General features: G+C 48.0%; 2 protein-coding genes across 2 annotated transcripts in view; both read right to left on the bottom strand.

Moving 5' to 3' along the window:
- Mgll (monoglyceride lipase) overlaps positions 1 to 18,414 on the bottom strand; it is an 883,522-nt gene that overhangs the window by 293,360 nt on the left and 571,748 nt on the right. The gene's annotated exons all lie outside the window — the stretch shown is intronic.
- The window catches only part of Ruvbl1 (RuvB like AAA ATPase 1), a 34,428-nt gene continuing 21,620 nt past the window's right edge, over positions 5,607 to 18,414 (bottom strand). The window contains exons 7-11 of the mRNA XM_051203374.1: positions 18,238 to 18,301; positions 16,938 to 17,136; positions 10,242 to 10,344; positions 6,700 to 6,791; positions 5,607 to 5,956 (exon numbers count right to left, since the gene is read on the bottom strand). Coding sequence (XP_051059331.1) covers positions 5,797 to 5,956; positions 6,700 to 6,791; positions 10,242 to 10,344; positions 16,938 to 17,136; positions 18,238 to 18,301 — 618 coding nt within the window. The 3' untranslated portion in view covers positions 5,607 to 5,796. The remainder of the gene's footprint in view (positions 5,957 to 6,699; positions 6,792 to 10,241; positions 10,345 to 16,937; positions 17,137 to 18,237; positions 18,302 to 18,414) is intronic.

Below are 18,414 nucleotides of genomic sequence, written 5' to 3'. Positions count from 1 at the left end.
CTACTGCCTCCCTGCAGCCCAGCCTGCCCTGGCTGGATTGGCTGACAGCCTCAGGAGAGCCTAGGGAAGACCAAGGAGCCTCATCTCTGTTCTGTGGGGTGGCTTGGGCCCTGGGGAAGAGCATGCTTCCTAGTCCTAGCAAAAACCCAGCCTGGGCTTCAGCGTTCATCAGGCTCTAGTCTCAACTGCTGCAGGAGCGCCATTGTTGGCAGTGCCCACATCACTGTGGCACGAACCTGGGATCAATTCATCTCATACTCCACTGTACCAGCAAAAAGCCTTATGGAGTAAATGGAATGGAAACTGATTCCACCCTGTGAGCTCACATCCCGACAAAGCACTTCTACAATGTCTACCAAGCTGGCACCTATGTTCCCCACCTGTCTGACAGCCTCCTGTTTATCCTTCAAAGCCCATCTCATAAGACTTTAAAACACCCACAAACCATCAGAGGGGCTGGAAGCCAGGCCTGATGGCACATCTATATTCCCAGTGTTCACAAGGCTGAGGGGAGAATCATGAGTTTGAGGCCAACCTTGGCTACTGTCTCCACAGTGGTGTGTTGGGGGTGGGGGGAGATGACAACTGCATTGTCTTCCATAAAGGAACCAGGACAGTCTGTGTACACTAGATCAGAAAAAGTTTAAGACTGTGGAGAAGAAACATAAAGCAAAAATAGTTTCCATTACTGCTCATGGTTAGGGTAGGCAAGGAGCCCAGTGTGGTGGCATATACTTTTAATCCCATTGCTCCAGAAGTAGAGGCTGACCAGTCTTACTGAGCTCCATAACAATGCATCTGGAAAGGTCTGGCAATTCCTTCAATCTAAGTGTACATGACCTTTACCCAATTCTTATATGCATGGGTGTGGTGGTTTGAAAAGAAAATGGCCCCCAAAGGGAGTGGCATTATTAGGTATGGCCTTGTTGGAGGAAGTGTGTTACTGTGGGGGCAGGCTTTGAGGTCTCTTTTGCGCAAGCTTCCCCCAGTGTGACAGTGAACTTCCTATTGTTTTCTGGTCAAGATGTAGCTCTCAGCTCCAGCACCATGTCTGCCTGCACACTGCTGTACTCCCAGCCACAAAGCTTCCCACCATGATAATGTACCCAACCTCTAAAATAAGCCATCCCAATTAAATGCTTTCTTTATAAGAGTTGCCATGGTCATAGTGTCTCTTTACAGCAAGAAAATCCTTAACTAAGACAACGGGGAAGTGGGAAAGCCCAAACAACCATCCCGTGATAAAGGAGATGGTGCATATACTGCTCTGAATGAAAAGAGCCAACTCATTGCTGGGTGGTGGTGCATACCCTTAATCCCAGCACTTGTGAGGCAGGGGGATCTCTGTGACTTCAAGGCAAGCCTGGTCTACAAAGAAGCCAACTCACAAAGGAGGAACTCTTCCAACCACAGCATCATGACCATGACAACTCTTTTTTTCTTTTTAAGATGTATTTATTATATATAGTGTTCTGACTGCATTCAGAAAAGGACACCAGATCTCATTCTAGATGGCTGTGAGCCATCATGTGGTTGCTGGGAACTGAACTCAGGACCTCTGGAAGAGCAGCCAGTGCTCTTAATCTCTGAGCCATCTCTTCAGCCCAACCATGGTAATTCTTACAAAGGAAAAACATTTAATTGAGGTGATGGCTTACAGTTTCAGAGGGTTTAGTCCTTTATCATCATGGTGGGGACCATGGTGGCTGGGAGTATGGAATGTGCAGGCAGACATGGTACTAAAGGATTCTACATTTTGATAGGCAGGCAACAGGAAGTGATCTGTCTCACTGGGTGTGGCTTCAGCACAAATGAGACCTCAAAGCCTGACACACTTCCTCCAACAGGACCTACTCCAACAAGGCCACACCTACATTAGTGCCACCCCCTTTGGGGGCCATTTTCTTTCCAACCACCACAGAGTGGTTGTACCAGACTCCAAGAAAAACTACCTCCATCTTCAGGAGTTTGGCTGGACCTGCTGGATAAAGACCATCATAGGTGGGCTTGTTGACTATTGGCCTTCCCTCTTCCAAGGGCCCAGGGAAGCTCAGGAGACCCTCACCTGAATTCACAGCCACCCCTCCCATTAAGTCATGATGTTATGTAATCTTGCCCTAATTCTACCAATGTGGCCTTGAAAGCTCTGAGAGGCACTAAGGGACACAGGTGGGGAAGAGGGAAGGGGGCTCCATCTATACAGCCATGGGACGGGGAAGGTTACCATCCTGGGTGCACATTTCCAGTGTGTGCTTTAAGGTCACCTACTCCCCTACTTATGATCCCCTACCCTTTGCTCTGTAAGCCCAATAAAGTCTGGTTTTTGGTGGACTTAAATGTGGATGGGACCCTAGGAAGGAGTAGGTCAACATCATGTATTCTCCCCCAAGGAAAGGGATGTAAGCTGGCTTGCCTTTGTGTGGGTGAGAGGAGGAGGTAGGGTGCATACGGAATTTTCTAGGGAATAACCTTCACAGGGGTTAGGTAGATTTCCTTTGTCAGAGCTCACAATGGCCCACTTATGGCTTTGGGATTTTAAGGTATGAAGCTTTAAAAAAAAAAAAAAAGCAAATCTGGAACTCTAGGCAAGGATAGGAATTCCTATATCACCCAAGATGAGGGAACAAGGTCTACCACTGAAATGCAAAGGAGGCTGGACCTGAGATGGACAGCACCTTCCTTCCCTAATCTCTTCCATCTCTAGTTTACAAGGAAATAGGCTAAGAATGTTAAAGTAATTTGCACAGGGGGAACAGGAGGTAGAACACACCATCATTGCATACCCCTTTGATACATTCCAATTTCTGCACCAATTCAGAATTACCACAAAATTATCAGTTCAAAAACATACCAGGGTGGGAGTGGGGCGCACTTTAATCCCAGCAGAGGAATCTCTGTGAGGTCGAGACCACCTGGTCTACCTGGAGAGTTCCAGGTCAGCCAAACCTTCATGGTGAGAACCTACCATAGACAGACAGACAGACAGACAGACAGACAGACAGACAGACAGACAGACAGACAGACAGACAGACAGACAGGAGAATGAGGGGAGGGTTTGTCTCCTTTTAGACACTGAAAAATAAAGCCAGCTCTGTATCCCTTTCCTCAACTGGTTCTCCCACAGGCTTCCTCTGCTACCGAGGCTGCATGCGCGGCCACACGGGGGCGCTTCAGGCTGCGCCACTCAGGGTCTGCAAGGCTCTGGGCCGCACCTCCCGCCCGCGTCCCCATTAATCATGCGTGCTGACGGCGCTGACCCGCGCGCGGGCGGCGTGACGGCGCTGGTGACGGCGGGTGACGGAGCGGGCAATCGGCGGGTTCACATCGGCCCATCTTATCGCGCCGGTCCAGCCTTCGCCCGCCGCGCGCCGCCCATTGATCGCGCAGGCCGGGGCCGGGGGTCAGCGCGGACGCTCGGCCTGACAGCCACATCCATCGCGCTGACGGCCGCACGCGCACCTTGCCTGGCCATTAATCACCGTGCAGAGACGACTGACGGGAAGGGCGACAGGGCCAGTGGGCGACTGCCAGCCCGCATTTCCCACTGCCGCAGGTCATTTGCATCATCCCCAGGTCATTTGCAACCTGGGATAGGAGGACAGTGTGTATCTCTCAGGGTCCCAAGGGAGAGCTGGCTTGTCTGGCTGAGACTAGGCCACACCATCGCTCCCTTCTAGGGGCTGAAAGGCCCCGTTTCTGGAAACTGGATACCAACCAGCAATGCATCCAAACGTGGAGGGCCGGACCTAAGTTTGTGCCTGTTTCACAAACTATGACCTCCTCTAGCAACAAAAGCCAAGAACTGGGCATTATCTGAGCCCTGGTCACATAATGCCTGTGGCTTCAGAGAATCTCACACTCAGGCTTGGCTGTGGCTCCTCCCTCAGAAAGGGCCTTTTCAACCATGGCCAGCTGCTGCCCAATCAGGGCAGGGTCAGGGAGACAGAGGTCTACAGGGTGTAACTCCCATCCTCTGCCGTGCAAGTTCCTTTTAACTAAGGCTTGTTGATCCACCATTTTTGGTGTGAGAAAGCGAGTGCTCTTCCTTCTTAAAATCTGAATATTCTCTGCATCGACCGAGGGTTGGAGGCATCGTGAAGAGGTGAGATGTCTGCAAAATCGAGGACAAGGATTTGCCTGGAGGCCGCTTGGGAGCCTGCACTGCAGCTGTAATGAGGAGCAGAGGCTTCTACTCAACCACCAAGTGGCAAACTGGGAGGCTTCCAAGAGCCTGGCTCAGAGCTGGGCCACTGGCCACCTCCTGTGACCAGCCCCCATCCTGCCTGACTTTTAATATTACAACAATTTTTCAAGCTGGAGCTGAACTAGTGGGAAAAATGGGGCTGCTGTAATTGTTGTTAGATTGTGTGTCAGCCTGATAAGATGTAACAAATACTTTCTCCCCACCAGGGTCTGCTGCCGGCCTGGGAATGGATGGAGAAACTTCTCACAGTCTGCGAGGGATGGGCCATAAAAACTTCTCCTGTAAGATTGATGTAATAATCACAGGCCGTACTGGGGGAAAGGGAGGAAAATTAAAATAACCAAACCTTGCCACCTAGCCAGACCATCTCCCTTTTACCGGGGCATTGTCCCCCTTCCTCAGGCATGTCACAGCCTAGATGAAGGAGAGTGGCAGGATCCAGGGGCTGTGGCTAGGAAGAACAAGCCCATACCCGTACTCCTCACTGTACCAAGTGCTAATATCTCCAACCCACCACTACCGCCACTGCTCCTCTCCTCATCAGGTGCTGTGGAGGCTTAGACTGAGCAGTCACCCACCTCAGTCTACCCTGCAGCCTCACCTGCTCAAGGTCAGACTCCCCAGCTACTGCTGGGTATGGAAGTCCAGACATACAGTTCCCAGCTTATGCTCCAAGACTATCTCAAGACAAGGTACCCAGTGTACAAACTAACCACCTATGAGTCCACACTGATGGTTTATTAAACAGGTAAGCAGTGAGACAGTCCTCATGCAGACTTCCAAACCATAGCTGGCACGCGGCCCTGGAAGAGGCACAGCTGTTCTAAACCTTAAGTGTGGTCAGTACAGAGCCACCTCACTCAAGAGCCCAGCATAGGACAGGGAACACGAACACGGTCTCAGACATGGCAGCTTTGGCCAAGTGCTTGAGGGGTCACAGAATAAGTGTCCTACTGAAAGAAACTGCCAAGATGGGCTATAGACTTGTGAGGCTCTCAATGCCCAACGGTCACCCTTGTAACTGTCCAGATCATCAGGACAGAGATGTCTGGGTCTGGGAATCTCACAGCCCAGAGCCTGAGAGGAAGATGAGGTGTAACATCCCAACACTGCTCTCAACACTCACTGACAACTGTGCTGCCTTACTGCATAATGCTGTGCCCTGGCAACTGCACTAACACCACAGTAACTACAACTCTGAACTGGTCCTGTAATTTCTGTGCATGTGTTATACATACATAAATAACCTTGTTTTGTGCTGTGGATAGAACTTAGAAACAGCCCTGCCCCATAGTAACTCAGGGGCTCTGATGCCTTCTTTTGCCACAGGCACCTGCAAGTTTGTGTGCATGTATGTGTACACACACACACAGTACAAACATTAAGAACCTAAAAAGAGAAGTCTCATCAAAATAACCTATTCAGTTTTATTAGAAAACAAGCCAGGTGGGAAGGAGTTCCTTCCAAGCAGCCATGGAGGTTTGATAACTTAGAATGTTTCCACAGAGTCAGCAACACTGCAAAGCATGCTTGACTCAAGGCCCTGTCCACGGTGTGGGGTCTGTCCTCTGGGTGCACCTCCCAACCCAATGTTACTTCATGTACTTGTCCTGCTGGTCAGCCAGAATCTTGGCAGAGGACTTGGCATCATAGAAGAGTTCGCTGATCTCTTCCACATGCTCCTTCTCAATGCTGTCCTTCCCGTTGATCTTTGCCAGCAAGTTGGCGGGGGTTAGCAGCTGCACTGAATACCTACAGCAGACAGCACAGTAGTGAACATGGGGCCACTGAAGGGAGCCCAAAGCCAGAGGCAGAATGGACATTGCTAGCATGGCTGCAGCAGTCTACCTGCAGGGAGCCCAAGGTGAGGATGGCAAAGGAGAACTTCCATTGCCCACAACGGAGACGGGGACACCAGGGGTCAGGTGACAAGTGCTCTTCTCACATCTGCAAAGGAGGGGACTCTATCTCTGCTGATAGACTAAATCTTTGATGCACACGCACCCTGGCAAGGGCAGACAGTACCACCTTAGACAGGGACTTTTAACATGCAAGGAAATCAACACAGGCAACCAAAACCTCATGCAGGTCCCAGACATAAAAACTCAATCACTGAACATTCAATCAAACAGCTGACAATTTCTTCCTTTACTTCAGGAACAAGAGAACATACTCAAGGGACACAGGGAGGGCTCAGGGTCTGAAGACCTAGCGTCTATCTTCTCTAGTCACTGCCTCTGAGGTCTGGCAGAACAGCCTGGAGAACACAGCACAGGCACTGATCCCCTGGGCTGCTACCACCAGATACCTGGAATATACTCGGGGTAAGGGTGATGGGGGCAGGCCCTGCTCTACTGGGAAACAGTAGGAAGAGGACTGTGTGAGCGCTGCTTGGGGCTTGCTGAAGACTGGGTTCTAACTCATTTCTAGATCATTGACACTCTCAACTTAGTGCCAGAAAAGGCTCCAGCAGGCTGCTACCTGATGTACCATACCTCAGTGTGGTCTTGGTGCCAATTTCCCCCAGGTGGTTAAGCGCCTCCTCGCTGATGTTGATGCCTTCCGTCTGGGCTCGGATCTTAATGATCTTTGGGGGAAAAAAAAACACATGGTTAAGTGTCTCATCTGTGTTTAGTATCTGATTCGCATCTCTGGGGATAACATGCCCGAGCCACAGTCCACCCGGATGACATCACAGTCCAGTGTGGCTTACAAATGTCACTAGCCCTCTGCACTGTTATAGAGAGCAAGGGCCACTCCTAGCTTTACCCTCAACTCCAGCCTCTCCTGGCAGCTTGGGCATTATCACCTAGGAGCACTCAAACAAGAGAAAATGTTTTTATTTGCTTGATAAATACTATGGTTAAATAAATCAAAACGAAACAAAAAAAAATTATTTTAAGAGATTTACCAGCCCTCCTAACATCACTGAGATATCTAATCTATCAAGAGCCTAATGCCTGTTGCACTGAGTATCCGGTGAGGCTGGAGGGGTGGCCAGCAGACGGTGAGACGCTGCAGCAGTGGCACGGGGTCCCACGGGCACAGCAGCACTGAGTGATAAGGGCCAGCGGGATAATGATGTTGTGTGTTGCGGGGCCGAGATAACTCGAGGACTTCGAGCCTCATATAATACAGGAATTTTTCACTCTGGCAGCTTCGTAAACAAGATATCAAGAAGCCGTTGTTTAAATTAAAGCCGTAAAAACAGCCAGAGTAGAGGCACAGGAACTGGAAGATACTGAGTCCTAGCTCCAGGCTCTGGAGAGAGAAAAAGAGAGTGGAGGCTTAAGATGGCTGAGTCTGACAACTCAGGACTCAGCCGGGGTCAGCGGTCATCAGCTGCCTGTCACTGGAAGCAGTCTGGAGCTGAGGTCAGCAGGCTAGCATGCATTCCTAAGAGGTGGCCAGTTCACAGGCCACCACTGGCTGTGCCACCTTTACCCAGACAAGGCTGTAAGAGCAGAATTGGGGGAAACCTCTTGACTGGCCTACCCATGTCCCAAACACTATAGAGGCCACAAACATATATGAGGTGTTCCTCAGGGGCCAGGATATGACCATCTACACAGGCTATCAAGTCCAACAGCAGAGGAGCCCAAGGTAGTCAGCAGATGGGTTCAAGAGCTGTGGAAAGAAAACTAGAGAAGATGTCCCGTGCTCTGCTCCATCAGCCAGCTATATGACTCAAGGACTTGTGACCAACAGCTGGACAAGGAAGACCTTGGGTAACAGCACAAATGACTGCTCAGGAATCTTCTGGAACTACAAGAGGGACTAGGGATTATGTGTATCAGTGGCAGGGCATGTTCCCAGCATGCACAGGGTGCTAGGTCCCATCTCCAGTGCTGCCAACTCCAGAGAGATACAAACACTGAAGGCCAGAGGCTGGCCAAGGGGAGGGTTGAGGATACTCAGTGATGTTGGGCTGGCCCTCCCCTCAGCTGGATCTGTGGCTTGGCTTCCTTCCACAATGCCACTGATAACTGCTCTCACTGTCTCTAGAACAGACCAGAGCAATCCAGGGAGCATCTACCTCAGCTGCTTGGAAACAGACAGCTCATAAATGAGATCTTTAACCATTTAATAACCTGCAGGGATGTTTATAAGGTGTCAGCACTAGTGGCAACCTGCACATGTTAAGTTGAGCCTACCTTAACTCCAGCAAAAGGCTGAGGGGATCCCTGAAGACACCAAGGCCAAAGCAAGACCCAGACAGGTAGCCACTGAGAGAAGCCACGGGACAGGCCTGAGTAGGCCTGTCAGTCACAGTTCCAGTATGAGGGGAGACGCACTCCAGAGCACCTGGAGTTCCAAGGTGAGCTACTCTGGAAGGGCCCCAGCTTCACAACTTAGTTATCACAGAGCTGCTGTCAGAGACCCTAGAGGCTATGAGGCAGGTGGGGATAATGGTGCCCTGTTCCTGTCCCTATCTCACAAAATGCATGTGATAATTTTGCAAAGCAAGGAAAGACGATCTTCTATGTCACTATCTCAATGGAATCTGAGTGACAATGTCTCAAAAACCAAAGGTAGGTCTCTCATTTACCAGAGAAGGTACTGTTCTAGTTTGCGATAAAACACTGACAGGTCTAGCACATCTCACAAATTAATGTTGTCCAGGGGAGCCAGGGCAGGGTCTTAGGCGGGAACCTGGAGGCAGGAAGTGAGGCAGGGTCAGGGAGGAGTGCTGCTGCCGGGGTAGCCCTGGGTTCATGCTCAGCTAGTTTCTTATTAGCCCAGCCACCTAGAAAAGCCTAGGTAATGGCCATTTCAAGACACAGTGACCTGGGAGAGGAAGTCAAGCCACTGGGGGGTGTGCCTTTTAAGAAGGAACTGGGATCCCAAGCCTCTCCTTTCTTTGTTTATAGATCACCGTGATGTAAGCTGCCACCTTTGCTATATGTTCCTCCCATGATACAACTACAGGCTCAAAGCAACAGGATCAAGGGAAAAACTGAAGTCACTGAAACCACAAAACCTTTCCTTACTTAGGTTGATTATCTCAGGAACTATCACAGTAACTCAAAAGAGACTGCCATAAAAGTCATGGATGGAGATGACCTCTTAAATAAGGCACACAAGTGGCACTATGAACTGTAACAGATGGCCATAGAGATGCCAGACTTGCTGGTGTGTTACCATGAACCCCCATCAATGACACTGACAGGGCCACATTGCACAAGCCACAGGAGAACACAGTTCAGAGTGTGCCCTCAAGAACAGCCACACCCCTTGAATGTTCCTTGCATCTTGCCCCACACTAGCTACTAACCAGCAAATAACCCCGAGGCAATGATTTAAGCTAACCTTAGGGTTCTCATGTGTCTAGGCTTTGGTTTTTTAAAAGTCTAGCCTAGCCTGCAACTCACTAGTAGCTAAGGATCCTCCCACCTCTAAGTCTCAAGTGCTAGAATTACAGGCAAGCTTCACCAGGCCCAGTTTGTATGGCTCTGGAGACCAAAATTTGGGCTACAGCCCCAGAATGTTTGTGTTTGTTTATTTCCTTTTTGTTGTTGTTTTGTTCATTTGTTTTTTTTTTTTTTGTTTTTTTCTGAGAAAGGGTTTCTCTGGGTAACCACCCCAGCTGTTCTGGAACTCTAGACTAGGAAGGCATCGAACTCAGAGATCTGCCTGCCTCTGTCACCTAAGAGCTGGGATTAAAGGTGTTCACCACCACCCAGTTGTTGTTTCCTTTGAGACAGGCTCCTACTATGCCTCCAACTTTGGATCCTCCTGCCTCATCCTCCAGAGTGCTGGGATTGCAGGTATGCATTACCACATCAGGTAACCACATCACACCTTCTTCAGGCTGATAGCATCCAATGGACATTAAGTACATGTTTTCTTTCCCCTTTACATCAAGCTCATCAAGATGTTCAGACCCACAGGGAACAGAGAATGACCCATCTTTCAGAGCCACAAGGACACTGACTCGCTCAGACTGGTGAGCAAGAGCCAGGCCTAGGCAAGCTAAATGGTCAGAGGTGGGTAGAGAGAGAGGTAAGAATGGGGGGGGGGGGCTCCAAAGACTCACCTGCTTCATCTCCTGGGGTGTATACAGCATGGTCCTGATGATCATCACCCGGTCCAGCAGGTCCAAAGGGATGCCGTGTGGAGAGGTGATGTCCTCGGTGCCCCTGCAAGAGCCAAAATCACTCCTATTACCCAAGAAACTCTGAGATCTTGGACAACAGACACATGAGTAGAAGCACAGCACAGAGTAGGACACTAGCATCCCTGAGCATTGGGGCCAGGGGACCTACGGCAACAGCTTCATAATTCTAGAAATAGAAAGTGTTGGAAAGGGAACACGCCAAAAAAATAAAAAACAAAACAAAAAACCTATTTGCAATGCCTTCAATGAGTATTTTATAGTTATCCTGCCAATATGTGCATTTTTCTGTTTTTATCTGTTGCTTCAACCTAATAACCATTAACCTAAAAACATTAGTGAATTACCTCCTCTGAAACTATCACCATGCCCAACCAGCTCACGGGTCTGATGAATGGTATGCCAGCCTGCACAGCTACATGAGTGACCCAGTCACTCAACATCAGAGCCAGCACCAAGCACTTTATTTCCTACACATCTGCAGCTTTAGTGATCTAGAAAGAGAAAGGGAACACCTTGATTTAGCTGCATTTCCTTGGTTACTAATGAGGCACAAATGTTTTCCCTAACAGTCACTCTTTTCTTCCCAAGAACTGTCCAATTATATCCTTTGTATTTCTCTTCAGCCCTTAGCCAAGCCCTTGTCAACAGCCAGGAGAGGAAGCCTACCAACCTGCCAGGCCTGTGCCAGCTGCCTGATGGGACACAGGCTGGGCAGACACTGGTGCCCTACAGGCCTGCCCAACTGCACCCATGGACACTTTGTAGCTATGGGCCTCTGCATCAGGCCGTCCTAACATGGGTGGTCATCAGCCTCCCAGGTCACAAGTGCAAAAGACAAAGAACAAGACATGCTACTTCAATTTAATTGTTAATATCAAAATATGTGGTTTCAGGGCTGATGACATGGTTCAGCAGGCAAAGGTGCTTCCCAAGCCTAGTGGTCTGAGTTCAATTCCCAGAACTCACACGGGGCAAGGAAAGAGCCTCCACAAGTGTGAGAATGTGACACAGACACACAAAAAAAGAAGAAAACAGGATGCAAGCAAGAAAGAAAAAATAGGTCAACATCTATTTTGAAATTCTTTCCAATGTAGTAAAGTATCAATGTATATTTATTATAAAAATAAATGAAAGTAATATGTACAGCAGCACAGGATAAACTTGAAACCCACTAAGTAAAACAAGCAAGACACAAAAGGACAATTGGTGATAGACTGCATGCCAGGAAATTAAGTGTCCATATCCACTGAAGGAAGTCAGAGGCTACTGCGGTCTATTGCGGTCTGAGCAGGAAGATGGGACTGGATGCCTAAGGGCTATAGGAGACCTGTTTTTGAAGTGAAGAAAGGTTCTGGTGGAAACAGGCTGGTGGACAGTTCAGTGGTAAAGGACATTGATTTTGAAGACGACCTGTTGTTTGGTTCCCAGCAATCACATCAGGTGTCTCATAACCACCTGCAACTCCAGTTCCAGGGGACCCAATGCACTCTTCTGTCCTCCACAGGCTCCTGAATGCATATGGTGCATAGACACAGGCACATAAGATAAAAATAAATGAATCCTAAAAGGGTTTTGGAAATACAGATAACAGTGATGGCTGTCACATATGTCAATGAATTATACAACTAAAAATGGCTAAAGTGTAAACTTTAGGATCGGGGTGTGCTCAGCAAGTGCTTGCCTAGCAAGCATGGCACCCTAGGTTTGATCCCCAATATCGAATAAGACTGGGTGTGGTGTACGAGCCTATTTTATTACCATGCCTCAGGAGGATCAGGAGTTCAAGGTTACCATCAGCTATACAAGGGATCTGAAGCCAGCAACACTTTTAAAATGGGAAGGGAGAATTGTAAAATAATGAAACTTTATCAAGGTTCAAATCTCAGCACTTACAATAGTTACCATAGCTACCATTGTCTCTTCAAGAAAAGTAATTTTTAAAAGTGATATTTAAATTTCTGTTACTGAATTCTCTTTCAACTCTTCTTAAATAGTTTATTTGAGAGGGGTTTTATGGGGGGTGGATTCTGAGGACATCTTAAAATCTGAACTCTGCATTCAGATTGAAAAGAGTCCAAGAAGAAAAATATTCAAACTCCCACAGCCTCATTATAAATCATCTCTGATTCAGACATGATAAAAACCTAAGACATTTAATGGAAAAGGTATCAGCCCTCAAAAGAACAGAGCTTACTAGAATGTAGTTGATGGGCTTTCTTACAGCTGAGTTCATAAAGTTAAACCTTAAACCAAAACACCACTTCGAAGCCATTAAGTGTTATGGAATATTAGTTAAAGATGTGTTGTGTTACCTTTGTTTATGCTGTGGAATATTTGTTTAATGATGGTTAATGATTTCTTTTATGTTTCATTTGTTTAACGTTGTGAAACTGTCACTTTGCCTGCCTAAAACACCCAATTGGTCTAATAAAGATTTGAACAGCAAATAGCAAGGCAGGAGAGAATAAATAGGAGAAAGCTGGAGGAGGACCAAGAAAAGGAGAGAGTATCAGGGGCCAGCCACACAGATACACAGAGAAAGAAGGAAAGAGAAGATATACAGAAATAAAGAAAGGTAAAAGCCCAGAGGCAAAAGGTAGACGGGATAATTTAAGAATAGCTGGCTAGAAACAAGCCAAGCTAAGGCCAGATATTCATAAGAAAGAATATGACTCTGTGTATTTATTTGGGAGCTGGGTGGCACCCCATCCTCACCCCCCTGTCAAGATTCAAAGAGTACTAAAAAAAAAAAAAAAAAAAAAAAAAAAAAATCAACATTAAGGACTGCCAAACACTATTTAATCATTCAAGCTATGAACCTGAAGCACAAAGATTCTTCTAGAAAACACGCTCATAGGAAATTGTTTGTGGACTCCCATCTAAGACAAGAAAAACACAGGGACACTGTTCAGTGGCAGCTGCAGGGCCAGCGATGAAATGGGAAGAGTGGAGCCACATCTTATTACAAACTTGTTAATAAATGTATTTTAGTTAGGGACAGACTGGGTTATGAGCCCACAGTCCCAAAACTCCTTGAGCTCGGGTATAGTGCAGGATGCACTGGGCCTCTAGAAACACAGCTTATACTTTTTTTTTTAAACACTCCTCTGCCTGAAATTCTGGGCTCTGTCATTGGTTGCTCTGTATACTGTGAGATGCTGTGTGACATCCACAGCACTGAGTCATGAAAAATAAAAATGTCTCCAATATTGCCAGGTGCTGATAGGCAGGATGGCACCTGATTGAAGACTAGTGCCCACTGTTGTTCTCTGTAATTCATAATGCCAGGGACACAGTGACATAAGACTTTTCTGATAACTGAAAACACACCTGAGCCAATCAATTTAATAGGCAACTTCCTGACATGCTCCTGACCTCAGCACAGTGGACTTTTAAAAGGACAGCCATATGACTTAGAGGTCAACACGACTTAGTAAGAATGGTCATTTGGGGCTGGAGAGAGGCTCTGCAATTACGAGTTCTTACTGCTCTTCCAGAGGACCCAGGTTCAGTTCCCAAACAGAGGACCCAGGTTCAGTTCCCAAATACCACACAAGGTGGCTCATAACCACCTCTAACTATTCTAGGGTATCCAACACTCTCTGACCTCTGTGGCACCTGCATACACACACATACACACACACACACACACACAGTACACACAAATGCTTGCACACACATACTCAATAAATGTTTTTTGAAGGATGGTCATTTCAATGAATGGTTCTATGGCAGCAGGACATCTCTATGTGATGCAGAACTTCTTTGACTATGTACAAAAATTAACCCCAAGTGATCTGAACCAAGAGCTGAACTGTAGACTCTTGGAAGAAAACAGAGGCACATGCCTGCAGTCTTGAGTTAGACAGTGCTTCTCATGTGAGAGCAAAACACAAAGGCAGGGGAAGCTGAACTTCAAGGTGGACTGGAATTTGTTATTGGGGGAGGAGGATGAAAACCATAGCGTTGCACATACAAGGCAAGTATTCTACTGAGCTGAACTCCTAGCCCAAAATTTAGAGTTTTGAATAAAATGTAAAACCTGTGTCAAAAGACTGTCAAAAAATTGAGACTACCCAAAGGTAGAAAAATACTCAGATACACTCATCTAATGTTCATACATTATTCATGTATACAATAAATACCCTAAATCCAAAGTACATAGAGAATTTTGCTTTTGTTTTTTTGAGACAGGGTTTCTCTGTGTAGCCTTGGCTGTCCTGGAATTCACTCAGTAGACCACACTGGCCTTGAACGCACAGAGATCTGCCTGCCTTTGTCTCCTGAATGCTGGGATTAAAGGAACCTGGCCATAAAAAAATGTTTACTGTTCAAAAACAAAGACAAACAACCTAAATGAAAACTGGGAACATCTGTAATGCTAGAATTTGAGAGGAATTCAAGGTCATATCCTTGACTACATAGCATAAATTTGAGGCCAGCTTGAGATACATGAGACCCTATTGAAAAAAAAAAAAAAAACAGTCACAGGACATGAGCAAGCATTTCTCCAAAGACTTAGAAGTAACTAGAAAAATAAAACAGTCATCTTCTCACCATCCACTAGGAAACACAAATCAAACTGGTGCACTGCATGTCCCACATGCTGGTGTCACTAACTGAAAAGACGGATATTGGAGATGCTGGAAATGGGGACATGGGACTCTGCCCAATGCTGGTGTGGTGTAAAGAGGGCAGTGACATGGAAACAGTCGTCACTGTTGAAAGGCCAAGCAGTTACTACCTAACCCAGCATCACACTGCTAGGGACACACCCCCAAAGAAGCCACACCATGTCCACGTAAGATGTGTGCAGATGTGAACAGCAGCATTACTCATCACAGCCGAAAGAACTACTGCCCACCTGCTGAGGGATGGCCAGGAGAAAGTTCTCAACACTTGACTTCCCTTTAGTGCTTGGGTGTTCAGGTGTGGTGCTTGTGGTACAAGAGCTCAGCAGATCCTCTGGGGAGAAGGCTGTGAACAACTTGTCACAGACTGCTCACATCTGCAGATATCCCTGAACTGTCTTTTAGCATCCTAGCCAAAACATGCCGAGAGTGTGCACTCTGGGGTCTACTTTCCAATCCAACCACGTGCACACCTGGTAAGAGCTCAGGCCCTGCTTGCCCAGGTTGGCAGGAGCAGCAGTGCAGTATGATGTTCCAAGTGTGGGCTTTCCACTATCTCCTGAGGATGCTGTCAGCATGATGGCACATCCCCACTAACTCTCAGCACCAAACCCACTTTTTATAGTTCAAATGGCTGGCTAGAGCTTGATTCTCACAAGCAGGCTGGGATCAAGAGCTCCTTTCTCATGGATATAGCCCTGGCAACCGGGGCCAAGAGCTGCCAGCCTCTGTTGGCACCTACTGGGCTAGGTTAGCTCTGCTGGCAGAGCTCCCAGCAGGGGGCATCATGTGTCCATGCTGGGCTCAGATGAAGCTGTGCAAAAAATAAAAGCAAGTCTCCACAGCAGAGCCACAGGTGCCAAGCTTCCTGGGCCAGATATAGCTTCCAGATGTCACCCAGGTGGTCGTGGTCCTGGTCCTGATCCTCTTCAGTAGCTGGCCTGGACCTGGCACAGCAGCTTCCTCCAACACCACAGGACACACGTGTGATAGTTCTCTTATACAGACTGCATCACCAGGTGTTAGAACGGCCACACAATGAAGGAGTGGGTAGAGGGACACAACTAAGGGGAGCTGCTGTTGTAATGCACTAGTGGTCACAGCGAGGACTAGACTACTCCCCACTAGCCTGTCTAAAGCCAGAAGCACAGTGTGGACAATCTTAGTGTAGACTAAGTTTCTCCAGTAAGAGCCAGTGACATTCTTCTATGTGGCCCATCATGGTGGAGTGGCAAGCCAGCAGTGGGCTTCTAATTCAGTGTGCTTTGGCTATCATGAATACTCTAGTTCCCAGTGTTCACTGTCAGGATCACAAAGCCCCAAGGCAGTGTCTCATATAACTGCTCTAGGCCTGACAAGAAGCCTTTTACATCCTAGTACTGCAGAGACCAGCCCCAAGTGTACCCCAAAGGACCACAGAAAGACTCTAGGATATTACAACTGCTTATCAGGAACCTGACATGGGTCTCAGACAAAAAGAGTGTACGTTCTGTGCAGCATAGGTCCAGAGTACCAAAGATAAAATGGAGACGGGAAAAGCCCTCTGCCCCAGCTTTGGGCCTGCACTAATAGGGGAGAGACTGTATGAACACCCACCATCCAGGGCTCAACTATAATTCTCAAGGGGATATGAGGGAGGGTGGCCAGCAAGGTACCACTGTGTCACAGAAAGTTTGGGGTGGGAAGACCTGGGCCAAGTTACATCATTCAGTTCCCTCACCTGAAGGGAGGCTGGTAATACCCACTTCTAAGCAGGAGACATAGGAAGTCAGCTAGCCTGTGACATTCAACCAAAGACCAGCCCTATGTGACCAACACTTTGCACAGTCAATGGCCCTAAAGACCACTGGGAAGACCCTCCTCGTCGGCACACTGAGACACAACCTTGCTTCTCCCTCATGGTGCCACAGGTATACTGAGTTCAAGCAGTAAACTCGCTCAGAAGGAAGGTGGGACGCCTGGGGGCAGGCAGGAGGGACCCTACCTGATGACACAGTTGCCTCGGTTGGATGCAAAGATGACAATGGGGGCGATGGAAGATTCCAGAGCTCGGTGCAGGTAGGTAAAGCACTCGATATCCAGCATGTGGACCTCGTCAACAAAGAGTACCCCAGGAACCAGTTCTGCGACACCCTGGTCAATGTATTTGTTCACCACCTTGTTGATCTCACCTCGAAGTTTATCTAGAAGAGATGGCAGGGTCAGCAACAGCAATGCTCCTACTGTGAGCTGACTCCCATCCAAACCCACCCTTGCAGCTTGTTTCCCTGGCTGTGAGGACCAGCACCTGGGCCACACACCAGCTTCAGTTACATCATCTCAAACAGGAACAAACACACCTAAAGGCCATAAAACGACAGCTTTCCCTAAAGCTGTTTGGCTAACCCCAAGAAGGTTGTTGTCACAAGAAGACCATCACCTCCTCATACTTCCTATCTGATGATCCAGCTCCCACCAGATCTCACAGACTATCAGATTTGGAGTCTAGGATGACAGCTTTCATATGCAAATCTTCCTGTTCTGTGTTCTGTAAATGCCTGTCTTGTATATGACAGTGCTTAGGTTAAGTAGACTTCAATCAAGTGTAGTCTCAGCCCACACAGGAGAGGAAGATGGTTTCTTGCTCCTAGAAGATGAGGTTATCCAAGTCATATGAGCCACCCCAGGTGGCCGAGAATAAAGAAAAAACTCAGGGCAAATGACAGCACCTGCTGCTAGGTACGGCACATACACCTGTGACCCCAGCACTAGGATGGTGAGGCAGGCTATTCCAGACTGACTACACAGTAAACCCTCATCAGCCACACAAAGCCAATCAAAAATCCAGACATGGCTGCTCTTGCGATCTGGAAGAACCATCTCCAGCCGCTCCTCTGGCTGAGACCTCCAAGATCACAGTGAGTCCAGTGTTACCCTCACATTTTTCAGGTGACAAACCTACAGGTCATTAGGGAAAAGAGAACAGAGGTGGGAAGAGAAGGGGCATAAAGGCCACGCAGGAGCAGAGCACTAGGCAGAGAGGGGAAGGTGGCACTGCCATGGCAGCAGTTTGCCCCTACTTCTCTAGGGCCTAATGGGACCAGAAACTCCAGGTGCATGGGGCCAGAGAGCACGCATACCACCAGCTGTCTACACAGAGCATAGATGATAGGGATAGGCTGTGATCATAGAGGGGGCACCATTCCTACACATACTTTGCTCAGAGGTGCACACAGGGCCACAGCTTGGCACCCAGGGCCCTGATCCCGCTGAAGGCTCTGTGTTGGTAGATCACTGGCTCTTACCTGTGATCTCTGTCTTCTTTGGCTTCATCAACTGGCCCATCATGGACAGGATGTCTTGTCCCCCCTGGAGATGAGAAGCCTCAGTTAGCCATGCTGTCTAAGGAGGCTGCCAAAACTTCCCTGCTTCACACAGGTCTCCAATGTCAATTCACTTAAGACCCCAACACAAATTTTCTG

The sequence above is a fragment of the Phodopus roborovskii genome, unplaced genomic scaffold (assembly GCF_943737965.1).
Source record: "Phodopus roborovskii unplaced genomic scaffold, PHOROB, whole genome shotgun sequence".
NCBI lineage: Eukaryota > Metazoa > Chordata > Mammalia > Rodentia > Cricetidae > Phodopus > Phodopus roborovskii.
The sequence above is the reverse complement of the archived record's forward strand: the minus strand, read 5'-3'. Positions and strand labels throughout refer to the sequence as shown.